Source organism: Tachypleus tridentatus, chromosome 2 (assembly GCF_004210375.1).
Source record: "Tachypleus tridentatus isolate NWPU-2018 chromosome 2, ASM421037v1, whole genome shotgun sequence".
Classification (NCBI taxonomy): Eukaryota; Metazoa; Arthropoda; class Merostomata; order Xiphosura; family Limulidae; genus Tachypleus; species Tachypleus tridentatus.
The window spans coordinates 91,866,090-91,884,663 of record NC_134826.1 but is presented as its reverse complement, the minus strand read 5'-3'; the positions used below and the strand labels follow the sequence as shown (position 1 = coordinate 91,884,663).

Sequence of the window (18,574 nt, the reverse complement as noted above, 5' to 3'; positions counted from 1 at the left end):
AAACTATCACTTGGAAACACAACCATTAACATGAGCAAAACATCACATTCCTTGGCGTCACTTTCGACACAAAACTAACATGGAAAAACACATAAACAATATACACTCATCAATCAGAAAAGGATTTCATATCTAAAGACTATAACTGGTAAACAATCGAAATGCGCACCGAACACCATTATACAAATATACAAGGCTTACATCCGTCCACTAATAGAGTACGGATGTCAAGTAACATACAATATGTCAAACAACACACTCCAAAAACTCCAAGTGCAACAAAACAGAATATTAAAATCCGCATTCAGTTTACCATCATTTACGCCAACAAATTATCTACACCAAATTAGTAATTTACCAACTATAAGAGATAGAATAACAGAACTTTCTCTCAAATATTATCTAAAAGCAGAAAATAGAAACAAACTAACGGCATCACTACACAAATTATCAAGTGCACCAACAAAATACATATCACCTTACAACATATTTCAAAAATCACAATCCACTCAACAATGAATCTAAACAAATAAAATTCGTGTTATTAACATGAATTCCTTTTTTTCAGGTGCAGGGCACACGACAGGCAAAACTTTCGGCGCCTGTCGTGTGAAAGTGGGTTTTCTCGGGGTACTCCCGTTTCCCCCCACATCAAAATCTTCGGGCATTGAATTTCTAGATCCCAGCCCAGGCAACTTTTTTGCCAGACCCTGAATGGGGACGTTTGATTTGATTTGATCTGGATTTGAATGAATTACATTCATGTTCACATCTGCCCAACTTTTTCCGTTCGGGACAGGTCCCGGTCTTTCTTTCCACTGCTGCCTATGCCTCCACCCAAAACAACATTTAGAGAGACATTCTCCACCCAAAGAGTCGGGAATAATAGCGATAATTGGTTTATTAAAAAAAAAAAAAACCCACCACTTAATAACAATCCACGAAATGGGACGAAGAGGAACTACAAAGTTCCTGAACACCCCAGTTGGGGAGAGAACTCTTCTGATTTCTCTCTCTCTAAACTGAAACCCTGCCACGTTAGTTTAGTTTAGAAAGTAACGCTTGCGTTACTTTTTTAACGATGTGGGCAGAGCACAGATAGTCCAGAATCATTAACATATACAAATTCTGGAAGACAAGAAAAATCAAAGAATCTAAACGAAACCTTGGCAGGGGTTTAGTTTAGAGACAGAGAATTCTGATGAATTTTCTCCCCAACAGGGGTGTTCAAGAACGTTGTAGTTCGTCTTCAACCCCGCTCATGGAAGATTGTTTACCTTTACGTGGGAGTTTTTCTGTATTTTAATTTGACTTGTTTTAAGGTGATAAAATGAGGTGGGGCAGAATGAAAATGACGGGTAAGAAAGGAGAGCGAGACAGAGGCGACACAAGGGAAGTAGGCCAGTCCAGAGCCCGTAGTCCAAATAGCTGGACGAAACATTAACTCAAAAGGCTGGGCAAGGATGTTGCCTTGGACGGGATCTAAAGATCCAATACCTGAGATTACTCCACTCTATACTCAATGCTTCGTACATTTGAGTTCCAACATTTTTCTGAACTAGGTACATAACAAATGACCTTATTCAGCAATTTTTAGAAATATTTTGTACAAGTCTACACTGAATAAACACTTGTATAAAAATATTTATTTCTGGTCACATATGGCACACACTTATACTACACATCAGTAAAACATATAAAAATAACATAGTAATCAAATAAGATATATAAGTTGCAATATATACATGTATAGTAAAAACACTATAAACATGACGAATAATGCATTGTAACATGTCATTTTAAATTATCTTTCTTTGTAATAAGTGGCTTAATTACCAATCGACGGTGGTTAACAAGACTCACAGACTTAGAGCTTTCCCTATTCCTAGCGGTGTCGGTGATCTAATATTGTAGTTGTAGAGACACTTTAACATCTGTCTGCATTACCATGCCCAAAGCAAAATCTAAAACTTGTGGTGGTGGCACTGACTCTGGTGATGGTCCAGCTAAAAGAACAATCACGCCTGCCAGTTTGTATTATACACACTGATGGCATTAAAAATGCAGGGAACCTGACTTTGATTTCCAGCCTTTCAGATCCACAAAGAAGATACAATGAAATTTGTAACATAAGGGACAGGCGATTGTTGCTACCAAAAGATTCACCAGAAAGGAGAGAGTCGGCATGCTCCCTCATCCCAGTAATTCTCCAAGATCACCATGGGTATCACAGAAATTGCTACCAGCGATTCACTAATCATCTGGACCAGCTTCCCTTGCTTGTCCTACCAGTGTATCACAAAACACCGCACGTCAAGACTCTGTGCAAGGCACATCAAATCCTTCTCATAGATTCTTCACACAGGGAGATCACATTCTGTTCAAGAAAGACTGTATATTCTGCAACAAAGTTGGGCGTATTAAAGTCAAGATTGCAGGAAATTGGGAACAGCAGTCCACGTCAACGTTCGAGTATAGTGGCAGTCAAATTGTTATTGATATTGCCACAAGCCGCAATGATGACAGACTTCTAACACACATACGTGGGCAAGACCTCTTTGCTTGTGAAGCCAAGTATCACCCGAATTGCAGAAAGAAGTATACATCAAACCCTGTGCTATGGAATAGCAAAGACCCTGAGAACATCAAACAACAAGCAGGTCTGGAGGAAGCATACCAGAATGTCCTGCAAAAAGTTGTCGATTATATTTCCAAAACCATAATAGTGGAGCATAATGTAATGTTATCGCACCTTCGACGTTTGTATGCTACTGAATTGCAGCAAACACGCTATGACAATCCACACTACAGAGCTGAGAAACTCAAGGATAAATTGCAGAAACACCCAGAATTAGGTTCCAAACTTGAGTTCACATTGGTTGAGACAGGTCGTGGCAAACTGCCATTTTATCTTGTATTCAACAGCAGCACCAAAACATCTAGTGCTATCACCAAGGCTTACCAGCTTGCTTCACAAGATCCGATGAGAGATGTGGCCATGATCCTTCGTGGAGCTATCTTGCAGGCACATGAGCAAGCAGACGATGCTCAAGAGAAATGGCCCCCTGACCCAATGGAATTGATTGTCCAAGATGGGGTTATTCCACATGTACTTCAACGGTTTCTGGGTCTGGTTTTGACAGGTAGCGAAACAGTTAAGACATCACGAGCTGTTCATGCTCTCCATTGGCCAGGACATATGCCGAGCCGTAACTAATGGATCACGGATGGGTCCTCAATGATGGTGTCCTAGATCCGGTGTGGTCTGAGGGGCCTGTCCTGCCTGCCAGTCTGGTAGATATTTTGGACGTCAACATGGCCAATGATGAGAGTGAAGACGAATCTGATGAGGATGGGCCAGATATTGAGTCCTTCTCCTCAGACGACGACTTGGACAATGAAGTATAAAGAAACAGTGTGGTTTCATGATATTGTTTTTTTGTTTGTCCATGTTCAAATGGTTATTCTTGTAACAATGTAAAGTTTGATTACATTGATTAAAGTTTTATGAATATTTACTTGGTTTTTCTTTGTATGCAGTGATATTAATACCATATAAAATAGCGATATTACCTTATAAAATAGCAGAATAAGGTCATTTATTATATACCTTGTTCAGAAAAATGTTGGAAATCAAATGTACGAAGCATTGAGTATAGAGTGGAATAATAGGGCGTTTTTCGGAAAATGGCATGAATCACTTTGCACTCATTGTGCACAGTTAATATGTTGCTAATATGGCTACGGTTGGATGAATCATTCTAATTATGGTTCTGTTGAATTTCGTATGTGGCAAAACATATGGTTAGACACCAAAATCAACTTTATACGTTAACTGGTTCAAAAGTTATGAGCGATTTTGCGAAGATGCACTAAAATTTGGCCGCCATCTTGGATTTCTGCCATGTCACAAAATTTCAAAATTCTATATTTTGGTCCAATTTGTGCTTTATACATAAGTGAATAACAACAATTTAAATGTTATAGGCCGAGTGGATGCAAATAATGACCATTTCATATATATTGTGTAATTTTACGATTTTCGGTGGCGGCCATTTTTCATGATATAAGCGCAACCGGAAACATATTTAATCCTCAAAAGTATCCTAAAAACTTTAAAAAAAGTTGGTTTCAGAGGATCATGGTGGGGTGGTGCAGGCAGACCTATTATACATGCCCGACTATACCGTCAGCTTGTTTGCACATATTGTACACCTGGCTCATTCCTGCTACAAGTACTATGGTACTTATGATACATATATATTGAAATGTATTATAATTAATCTCAGAGTAGTCTCTGATTTGCACCCCGGTTGGACAGCAGTATATCTTCGGATTTACAACGTTAAAATCAGGGGTTCAATTCCCCTCGGTGGACACAGCAGATAGCCCGATGTAGCTTTTAATAAGAAAACAAACACATACACTGTCTCCGATTTATTATGTTACGTATAATACGTATCAAGATTTATTTTAAATAGCGGGAAATTTTAATTTAAAAGTTAATTGAATGTCAACATATATTAAATTTATATTTGCCAACAAGACTGATACACAATTTTCTTTCCTAACACAAATATATTTTAGTTGTTTGTTTGTTCGAAATTCAACATAAAACTGCACAGTGGGTTATCTGTGCTTTGCCCACGACACGTATTGAAACCCGGTTTCTACCCTTGCGAGTCCGATGCGCCACTGGGAGGCTATATTTTGATACACAAACAACAATACAATTTATAATAATAATTATTACAAATAGTTATTAAAAATATTGGTTTATATACAAGAGTTTTACAAACTTACAAACTATACTGAGTCTTCTCTCTGGTCTAGAACTGACTATTTTATCGATAGTCCAGGTCCACGACGAGTAAAGTAATTCTGAGTTGATATTGTTGCACCTCGCTTAAGCTAGCTAGCTTGGCTGGTCTCACGTCGCTTATAAGCTGACTTTTTGCTGACAAATATATTTAATGTCTTCATAGGAATATTAATGTCCGAAGATAATTCACTGAAATTAAACGGTTTGTAATGTTCGAAATCTATAAACGTACCTAGTAAAATTCTGTAGTTTCCCGAATGATAAGGGTTAACCACAGTTTTAGCTTTCGAGGATTATAGTATACTGACTGTAGCTAACCAACAATATTCTATTACTATCTCTCGGCGTCTTGTGATAGCTTGCTTTTATTAGGTGAGATTCTGGAATATTCAACAATATTCGAAGATACGCTAGTGTTTTTGTAAAACACATATTGTTGATTCTTTCTCACGAGAATCTTTTACAAATTTAGAGAACAGGCGGGATTTGCACAATACAAATTCGACAATATATGTCACATGCATCAAATTGAAACAAATAATAAAGCTATTAAAATAAATGCATAACAGTAAATCCCCAAGCTATATGAGGGTTATCTGCACTAACTGTCCCTAATTTAGCATTGCAAGACAAGAAAGAAGACAGCTAGTCATCATCGCCCACCGCCAATTCTTAGCCTACTATTTTTACCAACAAGTAATGGGATTGGTCACACATTATAATATAACTTTAGCGGAATTATCAGATGCATATATTTACTTCTGTTATTTATTTTTTGAGTAAAAATATGTGTTACTTTTGTGTTAAATATATGTACTGTATATAAATTACTAAATAAAAAAACAAACATTTATTTTTTGAACTTTTACTTTAAATTTGGAAGATTATTATATCTATTATATTACTATTTTATGCATCTAGAAATGTGGGTTTCATAATTATTTCCAATTAAAATAAAATAATTATATTTGTAGCAGAGGTTTCGTAGTTGTGCCCATGTTTCTGTAACAGAATGTATATATCAAATAATATTTAAAAAAATTAAATGAACTTACTATAGTTTGAATAAAAACAAGGTTATTTATGTCTACTAGTCGGTCGACGAAGAAACAGAAACAAGTTCTCTTTGTTAACCTGAAGATGACCTGATAAGGTCGAAACGTTGTTCTGTACTTTATTTTAATTAAAGTTTTAATTTTCATACCAGCCATCTTTAGAATACATTTTTACTTCAAATGGATTTATCGTCATCATGAACAACAAATTAAAATTCAAAGTTTGTATACTCTTCAAAAAAGAAACGCAAAAGGCAAAATATGAGACAAATTGTTAACAAGTTTATTCCGGGTAGTTCTGTATGACATATGTGAAACTTTGCACATTCACTGCTGAACATCCAAAGTCTGCAAAGGCGAAGTCCAAGCTCACTAGGTGAAGTTTAACGTCACTCAACGTCAATAACGAGTATGCCCCCCGTGAGCATCAATAACTGCTTGGCATCTCCTGCCCATGGAAGCGATGAGATGACGAATCACATCCTGTGGAATGGCTGTCCACTCAGCCTGCAAAGCTGCTGCAAGCTGAGGTAGAGTCTGCGGTTGAGGTTGTCGCCGTCGCAGACGTCGTTCCAACTCGTCCAAACGATGTGATGTTCGATGGGGTTTAAATCTGGTGATCTGGAGGGCCAGGGAAGAACGTTGATGTTGTGATGTCTCAAGAAGACAGTGGGGAGTCGGGCTGTGTGAGGACGGGCGTTGTCATGTTGAAAAACGTCATTGACGTTCACCATGATGGGTTGCACATGGGGCCTAAGAATCTCGTAGACGGTTGCGTACGGCCTGATCGGAAATCCTACGCAGCCCTGGTATGGTTGAGGCAGTAGACGTCGCAGTGGTGGTCCTATCCCGAAGGTGACGTAACTGGATGTTGCGATTTTGTGCGGGCGTGGTCACACGAGGTCTGCCAGATCGTGGACGGTCACGAGTTGATCCATATTGTTGGTAACGATTTCATAGCCTCGTGATGGTGCTTGGGTGGACATACACAGCTCTGGCAACATCTGATTGAGATTCGCCTGTTTCCAAGCGACCAATGGCGTTGTTGCGTTGTGCTTCAGTCAGTCTTGGCGTAACTGTATTGCGTGTCGGTGGCTTAACACTGAGCTATGGAAACCGAGAACCCGTCACGTTTATAGGGATTTTGCACATGTTGCACTTGCAGAACATGCAGATCTCTCAAACAAATTTATTGGAGACGCATGCTAGTAGTACTCACGATGCAGGGGTACTAACACATTCTGTCGTAACTGTATGCCTGTTCTGTCTGTTCATGAAGGCTGTGGCTGCAATGCTGAACATCGTTTGTATGTATGTCCACAAAAGTCAATCAAAGGAAGGTCATGTGATAGCCCAAGGCTATAACCTCTCAGTGTGGGATCTTATGGAATCAGTATCTTATAGAATTTTTTGTAATATTCCTCATGTTATGTTAATTATTTTAGAAAGTAGTTTTAAAATTGAAACTGTAATATCAGTAGGTATAATTCGTAATTTAATTACCTTTATTAATTTTTATTACATTACCTATTGGAAATATTGTGTGTCTGTTTAAAAAGGTATTATGATGTAACTATTGTACTTCATTATTCAAGGGTTCATATTTCATTAATTCAGTTAGTTTTATATTGAAGTGAGAGTTGAATGTTTTTTACCGTGTAGTATGTAATGTTTATGACCCTAATATTAAAATGGGGCTTTTCTGTTTAATAAGGGCTCGGCATGACCAAGCGTGTTAAGGCGTGCAACTCGTAATCTGAGGGTCGCGGGTTCGCATCCCCATCGCGCCAAACATGCTCGCCCTTTCAGCCGTGGGGGCGTTATAATGTGACGGTCAATTCCACTATTCGTTGGTAAAAGAGAAGCCCAACAGTTGGCGGTGGAATTTGTGTGGATTTCAAAAAACAAACTGTTTAATGAATGACAATTTATTTCATTATTATTGGGTTACATTTATTGTTAAAGGATTTTCTTTTACATTGAATTTATTTCATTATGGCTGAAGTTCGCTATTAACTGGCTCTGGGGCCAGTTAAATATAGACTGATCTTCTACAGAAGAAGGAATGATGACTATAAATCTGAATATACTACACTCATCAATACAATATAGGGCAAGCTTTTAGTAAAATGTACTAGTCTATTGTATACAAAAATTAGAATGTGTTATGAAAGTATTGGTGGTCAAAAATCCGTGAATTGATGATGTCAGTTTGACTCAAATTCAGTAAAATCAGAGTTTAAAGCGATATGTTGATATGTTCGTGTGAAGGATAAAAATACTTTCTTCCACCATTCAGTTTGTGCATTGCATTGCATTATCTCTAGAACCTCCAAAATGCATAGCTTCAGTAATTTCAGTATCTGTATATTGTATCTTGTACTTACTATCCTCTACTACAAACTTTTGCTAAACCAGCAATGTAGGATAAATTTAACAGTTAATAACTTTGACATGCCACAACCTTTTACAGAGTGTCAGTTGATATGGTATTATATTTGTGCATGTAATAATACCATATCAACTGACACTCTGTAAAAGGTTGTGGCATGTGCACTTCTGCCTCAATCCATTCCCATAGGGCTGAAGGGTTATTGCTTGTATTGTGCTGTAATATGTATTCCATATTGAAGGGTATTGTAATCATCTGTATTATATGCAAGTTTTCAGGAGTGAAAGAAAGTTAATGTTTTCCCTTGACAAGGATGCAAGATTAAATTTTATTGTTTTTAAAGTTAAGATTAATGTTGGATGAAGAACAAACCTGACCTAGAGTAGAGAGGAAAATGTGATATGTAAATATACCACACATTTCTACTTTCCTATTTTGATATAGTGTAATTCTGATTTCAGAATTTATTCACATGGTACTTATAAAAGTTTCACATATGCTTGGTCAATAAAGTTAATTTCATTTTATTTTTTGTCATACTTTAGGTATGACACCTGTTCTGCCAATGAGGAGCTATGGCTGTAGTGCTGCATGTTATACAATAATGTAAATAGCAGAGTTCTCCAATGGTAGATCAGGTGATAACTGAAGGTTATAACCTCCCTTACATTTCAATAAGATTGACCAACAGTGACTTAAATGGTGCATGCATCCTGAGAATATTATAGAATTTGGAATAAAATAATAATATAATCCTTCAGCTATCTTTTTAAAGCTCAGTTTGGTAAGTGAATTTTAAGTTCTTTTTGAACAGTAACACTACCTTAAAGTTTCCTATTAAATATCTTTATACATTCTTAGGAGAGTTTAGAGAGGTATATATAAAATAAATATACACATTATTTTAATCATATGTGTAAGTTTGAATAACAGTTATTTCCTTGTCTTTTTGTACATTTGAGTTTAGCCTCTTTCATTCTTATACTCATTCAGAGTTAGAAAACTGGGAATCATTTTGTAATAAATGTCTTGTTAAACCTCCTGTTATTAAGCAGACCTATCCCATTGCTCTGAGATTAACTCAGTTTTACTTGAATGTATTCCATAATCTTTATGGAAAAAAGTTGCAAATGATTTTCTTTAGCCCACCTGCATCAATATATATATATATATACAAGCAAAGAAAAACATGTTTCAAAAAATAAAGTATATGTGATGATGGGTAATAGCAATACTTCAGAAACAATGCAAACAAAATAAGATGTAAATTTCCTTCCCATAATCTTGTTTGTGTTGTTTTTAAGGGAATGACATAAGCCATTGCTACATTTACTTCATTTTTTGAGTGTTGTTTTTTGGAGGCACGAACTTAAATATTTATTGTTTTTTTGGCTGCTAATTCCTGTTTTATCCTGTATTTACATTTTTAAAAGGAACATAAAATTTCAGTAAGAAAGCTAATTTAAAGGGGTAATGATAACTCTAGAATTATATTGTTTTTTTTAATTATTGCTAAATGTTATAAAAGTTGTTACTCCATTTTAAACTAGGTCACCTCAGTGAAATTGGTTGATACCTTTGTTTTGGTTTTTGAGTTATCATGTAACAAATAAACAGAAGAAAGAAGAACAAGAAATTCAAACGTTTTTTTTTCTATTATGTTTACAGACATTTCCAGAACTTGTGACTCAGTCATTTCATAGATTGTGTTACAAAAGTAAACATTGCATAGTATTGTAAAGTTCTGATGACCTACTGAAGATATATTTAAAATACCATTTCAATGAACAATCCAAGCCATTCCTACATAGGCAGGCCAGCAGTAGCCTGATATACATGTTTTTCATAAACTTTTAATTGAAAATCATACTTTGATCTAATCACAGACATTAAAATTGTTACAATGATAAACTTTGATATTGTAGTATGGTCTGTAATCTTTCCTGCAATGAACATAAAAACTAGTTTTCTAGCTACTTTGAATGTATTGTCAACATCTATGAGCAGATACCAAGAAAATGAGATCATACATGGATACCTAAAAGCAAGAATAAATGCAGGAAATTGTGAGCTTGGTTTTAAGGAAGTTATTTTACAGAAGACAGAAAGTTGAGGATTATTATGGAGAAGGAGAAAAAGATAATTGTCTGCAATATTACTCTGTTCATATTACCACATGCTGTCAGACATGATGATATGCCATTATGATCTAGTAAGAAGATGGCTTGCACTTTAATAACAAATTTTGGACCTTTTGTTGTTGTTATACTTTAACAGAATTGTTCTTGTTTTGAATTAAGCACAAAGTTACACAATGGAATATCTGTGCTCTGCTCACCACGAGTATTGAAACCCTGTTTCTAGCACTGTAAGTCCACAGACATACTGCTGTGTGGCTGGGTCTACAGAATCATTAAAGAAATTTTATTTTAAAGTGTGTAATTCAAAACCACTAATTCCTAAATTTATGTAATTAGCTGAAAGTTGTCAGTGCTCAAAAACTGGGTAACAAAATATTATAAATACTATATGGCTCTTTAAATATACTTTTCATAAATGCAATTTTTAATATGGTTGATACATTTCTATTATTTGGCAGAAAATTTGGAAATACTAGCAATAAAACAAACTTCAATTTTCTGTCATTAGCCTGAAAGTACATTTTCTCCATTTAAGACTGATATATACACATATGGAGAAAATACCTACTGATATTATATCTCAGGGTGGCTGGTATTGGTACTAACATTTTTCCCAAAATAAAGTAAAGAACAATGTTTCAACCTTCTTAGGCCATCTTCAGGTTAACAGAGAGAGAGTTTATAACCGACCATTGCCTGGTATGTCTTAGGGACAAGAGTGTAAATTGGTTTGGGATTGTAGAGGACATTGAGTTAAATGTTAGGTTATTAATTAGTATAGATATAAAGGTGTTCTTTTATATTGGTCTGAGTTGTTGTATAAGTAGGGCTTCTTTGATTTTGCATTTGTTTCCCTTCTTAGTATCTGGGTGTTTTCTATGGTTATGCTGTGTTTATTTGATTTGCAGTATTCGAAAACATGTGGTGTTTTTTTTTGTTGTTGTTCTTTGAATCTAGTCTCCATTTTTCTGTTTGTTTCTACAATATAGAAGTGGCAGTTGTTTCACAAAGATGACCCAAATGTTGTTCTCTGCTTTATTTTGGTAAAAGTGTTAATACCCATACCAGCCATCCTGAGATACATTTTTACTTCAAGTGGGTTTCTTGTCATCACAACCTACTGATATTATTTTCATAAGTTTCTGAGATATTTAAGTACTTCTTCAGAACATTGAAATTAATTATATAGCTAATGGAGAGTGCTTTATTAGAAAAATAACCATTATAGTTTTATTGTTATAACTTGTGAAATGAAATAGTCCTTGTAACCACAGTCTGACACATCATCAGACCTGTCATTCACCTCATCAGATGCATTAATTCATCATTAACCTTCAACCAACAGGAATGTTGTTGGTAGCAGCATCAATTGATGATGGCCACCATTTAAGGGTTAAGTAATGCTTGTTGTCATGCTGTGCACATAATATGTTGATCAGTTAAGATAGCTCTACATCACCAAACTGTTACGTGTTTGGTGACAGTGGGCATGATGTGCATTTTCACTAGGTAATTAAAATAAGCTTGTGCTGATATATGGTCTAACTCATAAATAGTTATGTAAATTTGGATACAATAAACATGTAATTAAGGAATATCTTCTTGTTGACAAGATGGTGCAGTGCTTTATCTAAAATAATGAAAATTATGAGAGCTACCATGAAAAACTAGTAAATACTAACCGACATATTTGTTCAATCCACTGGGAAGACATAATGACCTGTTATGTTTGGTGATAATCTGTCTCCAGTGGTTTATCAACTATAAACACTCACACACATAAACTTTTGTGAAATAATGGTTTTTATAGATTATTTTTAAATCTTTAAAATATATTTATATTTGTACAATTAGTGTGTGCCTATGTCAAGAAAACACATATCTAATTCAGTTGTTTAAATTTATAAAAAGATTGAGGATATATTTTATGATAATGTTCTACTACTTGTGTTTCATATGAAATAGTAGTTTCAGTGTTTCTTATTGACAAAATCTTAACTCTATCATCATTAGTCTTTTGAATTCTTTCATACAGATAACCCACTGAATAACTCATAGGTAATTTTTCAAGTGGCAACAATAAACGTTATCTACATTTATCTATCATGGTAATAAAAAGTGTTGTTATGCTGACTTATTATCTTAACTTGCTTAAACATACCTGATACTAAGATTGTTTTAAAATGTTTCAAGACAACATTACTAATCTTCACTTTTCTAGTCCTATTAAATTTTCTGACAAAGGTCCTAAAGGTTACCACTTTTAACATTCTATTTTGTCATTAGTATTTATACCTCTAACATAAGTTGAATGTATGTTCTTGACAGACAAAATGCATCTCAGTGTTATATTTATATTTAAAAAAAATTTATTAATATTTTTAATTTGAAAATTACAAAGAAACCAATACTTTTTAGCAGTAAATTATATGTATGAAGTTTACAAGGTGTCTTGAAGGTTAATGATTAGGTATTTAGGTGTTAGGAAAACACCTAAAAAATCAATTAGAGACAAATATACAAAAATCCATAACCTGAGCACTTTGAAAGGCAGACCTTTGTTCATCAGGAGAAAATGGTATTTTTGACTATGGGTATTTTAGAAATATTCAAATAAAAACATATCATTTGGAAAGAAAAACTGACACAAGACATCAGTAATTTTCATTTAAGTAAAGAATTCCTGTAAAAATAATTTGATAATTGTAGAGTAGTTTAATAGTACAGCTTTTGCTATCACAACACACACAATGACTGTAACAACTATTAAAACACATACCATGATTGTAACATTACAGCTTCTGCAATCAAAATAAATAGCATAGTTGTAACAATACATATACTGCTTATACTTTTATAACATGGTCTTACAAATACTTTGCTGTATACAAATATTTCATACTTAATATACCTTCACTAAGTTGCAAAGAGCTCCTGACAACATAGCAAAGCACACTTAAGCTGTGTCATAAAGTTGCACATCCATAAAACCTACTGTTCAGGAGGAAAAACAAAAATTTCACCAAGTAATATTGGACTTGTGTTCTAATATTCCCAGGTATGTTTCAGTAATTTAAGACAGATGTTATACTAATCTTTACATTTTATATATAAGTATGATATAGATAATGTGTATTAAACACATACAGATAACACAGCATACTATGAACCATGTGTTTTTATTCCTTTCCTGCCAGATAAAAATATTGGAAACTTCATATTTAAAAATTAAACTTTACCTTCTTGTTTTACATAACCTTCTAGACACCCAGCTGAGTGATAGTAGACATGTGGTCATATAATAAGCAATAAATATTATGTTAATTAAATATAAACACAATAGAAAATGTATAAAATACAATGACCTCTGAATCACTCAGCATATATAGGCAGTGTTAAGGCTAAAATGAGATCACCATTTACAACCCTGGCAGTTGGTTTTCCTGGTGGCACATAGAGTACAGTGCAGCACCAAGCAATGTTGAAACAAGATGACCACAATCATAATGGAAGAAATTTCATACATAAACATATTCAAAAGCCACTGTATATTCTGGATAGCATTTGTTTTCTTTCAAAATTGCAAAAAATATAGGCATCACATCTTGGGGCAACTTTATTTTATTACAAGCTCCTATAGAGAAATATACAATGTATTTGACCAAGTACCACTTGGTACTTATGAAATTAGCCATCAAGTTTTAACTGACTATATTAGTTCTACGAATACAACTTATATCAACAGAAGAAAAGAGTAACAAACTGGTTCTGGTTAATACCATTGTTTTATTCACAGATAAAGTCTCCTAAGACTATTTCTTTTTAACATCCATATTAAGAGTGAAAATATCACGCAGTTCTTTCAGCATTCACAGACATGGAGTTACTGAATAGTGAAGATATTCAGGTAATAGGAGAATCAACTCAGAACAAGTTAATTAGCACTCATAAACTGTACTGAAATACAGTAAGGGTTAAAAATAATGTACTAATGGTGATATCTGAGAACAGCTTAGCACCCTACAAATATGGCAGCAAATGGCAGTAAATGTGGTTAACTTCTCAACCTTTGTTTCAGCAATCTTAAATTTATATATTGACAAAATAATGATTATTGGTATTGAAAAAGACACAGTAAATATAAATATGTTTTAATACAATATTCTATCACAAAAATTACCAGAGCATTAGTTTTAATTTTCACTTTGGATAAATGATTCAGAATTTTTTGATAAACTGAGTACAACACTGCTCTCCTCTACAGGAGCTAAATTATAATTTTGACTTATTTGTAGCAGAACAAACAAATGATCAAATCCACTGTATATCCTTCAAAGTAAAACAGAAACTTGTATGGTGATGAAACATGTACACTAGATCACTTGCACAGAAGTGCTAAATTTATTACTGGTTGACAAAAGTAAACATCTGTAAACTAAAATCACAAACCATGTGAGCACTTCTAAAATTTGTGAAACTAGTTTTATAAAACTAGAGATAAATTTTATTTGAAATTATACAAGTTGTGTGTAAAAATACAACTAAATGTTTATTTACCAAGAATGAGTGATATGACTTCATGGTTACCCTTTAATCTAACAGTTATATTTACCAACAAAGCATTGCATATATGTGTGTGTGTGTAACAAACAAGTACAGTATACTGCCGCACAGTTTTTGTATCAACCATATTAAGGTTATTTACTGAAAAACAATTAAGCTGTTAGTAATAAGGCAAGGAAACTAACTTATTAATGCTTTAAACAAAACCTTAATTGCTTTAAAAAAAGAAGCATAAACATATGAATGAATCAAAGCAAGTTGAAAGTGTCATTTTATAGGAAATGTTATACCAAGCTTTGTAATGAGCTAGCTACTCTCTCTTACAGTAAATGGATTAAAAAATCTTAAAAAGCAATGCTAATACTGGTTATTAGTGTCTAAAGGACATAGTAATTATATATAATTTGTTTAATACAATATTTTATCATGAAATGTTAGTGTTAATTTTGACTTTACATAAAGGATTCAATATGTTCCATATATTGAGAAGTACAACAATACTCTCATCTATAGCAACTAAAATATAATATTGGCCTTACTAGTAGCAGAACAAATAAATAAAAACCAGAAGGGAAATTACTTATCTGGTTAATAATACATTTTTTAAAACATTTGCTTGAACTTTGTCATGGTAAGCCAACAGAGAGTTTTATTCAGTTTCTGCTTGATATACAAGTTTCTTAATTAGTTACTCAAAATGACATTTGACATAAATACTGATTAAGTCTAATGAAGGGGAAAAAAGTGTCTCAGCCTTTCATAGAAGTCATGCCTTTTTTTTCTGTAATTCAGCTACTAAATGTTCATTATAGAGCATTTTATGGAAATAAAGTTTTTCTTTTTCTTTTTTTTAAGTTTCTATAAACTTCATGTTTGCACCATACTAACAAATAAGATGACTATCAGTATTGTATAACTTATTAGTAAAGATACCTGTGGCATGCCATTTATTAGAAGATAAAAATGATAAAGAGAAACAGGAAAAAAGTGGTAACTAGATAAAAAATAAATGGTAAAAAGTAAATAGGAAAAAATTTCTTAAAGTTGTTACTAAAGAAGAAAGCAAATGAGTAAAGCAGCAATTGGAAACAAGAAAACAGTAAAGTGGTTAAAGGAAAAAAAAGTGATAATAGAAAAAGAATGGTACAAGTGATAACTAGAATATACAATAGTAACTTGTGAAAAATGGTCAATAAAAAAAAGAAAAGAGTTTCTTCAGTAATTTTTGCACAAAGCTTCATTGTGTAAGTTTCAACTTATAGACTAGAACAAAGACAGCAAGTCAACATCACCCACCATCAGTCCCTTGGGCTACTTTTGTCTGATCAAATAGTAAGATTTTCCTGTCCCTCTTATAATGTGCTAATTACCCCAACATATAAGGAGCACATTTATATGGAAATAGGAAGTGAACCGTGAATTTTTGGATTTACAGACTGAGTGCACTAGGCCAAGTCTGGCCCATTACTAGATACAAAAGGAAAACAGTGAAGTGGGAACTATGAAAAATAAAAGGGTAAAGTGGCAACTGGAAAAAAAAAGTAGTAATTAGTAAAATAAAAATATTACATCAATACTGTGAAAGATAGTAAATCCTTTTGATAATCAAGATAATAAAATGATTTTTCTATGATATTTTAAATACACCATATGGAAGTAAAAACAGGTAGTGATATACAAAAAAACATCACCAACATATTTCTGAGTAATTCTACAAATATGAAATCAACTGGACAGAAAAAAAATTATCAGAGCATGACAGTGTTAAACCACAATAGTTAGACTGATAGATTAGTATCATAATTCAGTTTGGTTTGAGCAAAATATATGAGGAGGATAAATAATATATTTTTAACCAAATAGAGCTAGAAGTTGCTACAATATTACTCATCAATTCTGATCAACTTTCTATTCAAACTTTCATTTAAATAAAATATACTGATCACTGATAAGTTTTTGTCTTTATTAAAATGTTATTTATGGGTTTTTGTCTGTGGTTTTGCATTCAAAATTCCTTTCAATTAAAAGCAAAAGATCAAGTTAAGTATCAAACTAAGTAATGTTAAAAAACATTCAATGTTTTAAACAGTCCTCTCACAACTTTAAGAAACGAGATAAATAATGGAATATTTATTATTCAAAGAAAGACTTTTCATCTTAGAAAAGTTAAAAACCTTGCCTATCAATTACTTTTCATATATAAATATATACAGTGTTGGATTTTCAATACTACTACAAAGACATGACTGGAACAGCCCAAAATGAAAAAACAAAACAAAACAACTAATCATAGATTTTGCATTTACAACATATATAATTTACATCTGTACTACACATTAAAATTTACATGAAAAATGAAATAAAGTATCAATGTTTTTTTAAAAATCAGTAATAACAGTGGTAAAAACTTAAAGGTATGCTTGCATTGCAATGCATACTAAAACACAACAGCAGAAAAGCACATTTTCCCTTTATTACATGAAATATTATTTTCTTTTCACCATTCACTGAATTCAAAGTATGTGGAAAATATCACATTTCAGATATTATAGCATGTGAATACAGATGACTATTTTAATAAAAATTGCAAAAGCAATGCTTATCATTCAAATCTTAGACGATTTCATGCAGACAAGTGATTTTTTTAAAAGAATGATCATCTCTTTTGTAGCAATTATAAGTTAATATTTAGTGATTTAGAATACTTCACCATAAATATCTACTACCTTCATTAGGCTTGTACCAGTGCCATAACATGATAATGTTCATTTTAGTTCACTACATGATAAAAGATTAATCCACTGAACTGACACTGTGGTACACAGTACAATGTGTGTAAAAATGCAAACCATTAAAAAAGAATTTCTAATACTTTGTTTGTTGCACTATGATCAATCTTGAAGAAGATATATACTGGTGGTGGAATTCACTGGCTGCAGGTATTGAGGTCATTGGGTAGAAACCAGATGAAGAGCTTCATATTTAGTGGACAAAAGTGCAAGCCTAGGCAAAGTTTTATATAATCACTTTCAACTTTACGTTACGTAAAAGCATACTAGTGCACTGATAACTTGAAAACTACAGTTTTATTTCCTTGAAAAAAAAGTTACTACAGGTGAAGTAAAATGTGTTATTTGTTTCCCGATTCATCCTCAAAGACTTAAGTTGATTACCATAAGTCTTGTTTTTGTTCATTCTGTAACTGGAGAAAGATGCATTTTCTCCTCTAGCTTTTGCTTTACAGAATATTACCAAGACGTTCTGCTGATGTGTAACAAGCAAAGTGTGTATAAATACTTGAGTAACAAGTTTTTTTCACATGAATTAAAAAATAAACTTCATTAATACAATAAAAATTGTACAAAAAGTGAAAGAAGAATCAACCACCAGAACAAATAATTAGTTTTCAATAATGTAGATATCACAAAATTTTCATCGTAAATTTTGTTTGTAGGATTCCAAATTGGAGGAGGTAACCGTTCATTTGTGCTGGGGCAGCCAAACCAAACTTCTGAGATCCGTTGTGCTGGAACATTTTTAACTTTCATCTTCTGATCATCAAAAGTCTGGAAATACTTGTCTTTAAAAAAGTATGTTTTAC

At 33.3% G+C, this 18,574-nt stretch overlaps 2 protein-coding genes across 3 annotated transcripts in view; one reads left to right on the top strand and one right to left on the bottom strand.

Annotated features, from left to right (window-relative positions):
• Positions 1 to 16,663, top strand: part of LOC143244528 (rRNA methyltransferase 3, mitochondrial-like) — a 27,728-nt gene extending 11,065 nt beyond the window's left edge. The window contains exon 4 of one of the 2 annotated variants that reach the window (XR_013025138.1): positions 9,938 to 16,663. The gene's annotated coding sequence lies outside the window, so the exon portion shown is untranslated. Of the gene's footprint in view, positions 1 to 5,916; positions 9,906 to 9,937 lie in introns of those variants that run through there. The other variant, XR_013025136.1, reaches the window with a different exon arrangement.
• The window catches only part of LOC143244527 (matrix metalloproteinase-25-like), a 77,346-nt gene continuing 72,785 nt past the window's right edge, over positions 14,014 to 18,574 (bottom strand). The window contains exon 8 of the mRNA XM_076489370.1: positions 14,014 to 18,574. Coding sequence (XP_076345485.1) covers positions 18,315 to 18,574 — 260 coding nt within the window. The 3' untranslated portion in view covers positions 14,014 to 18,314.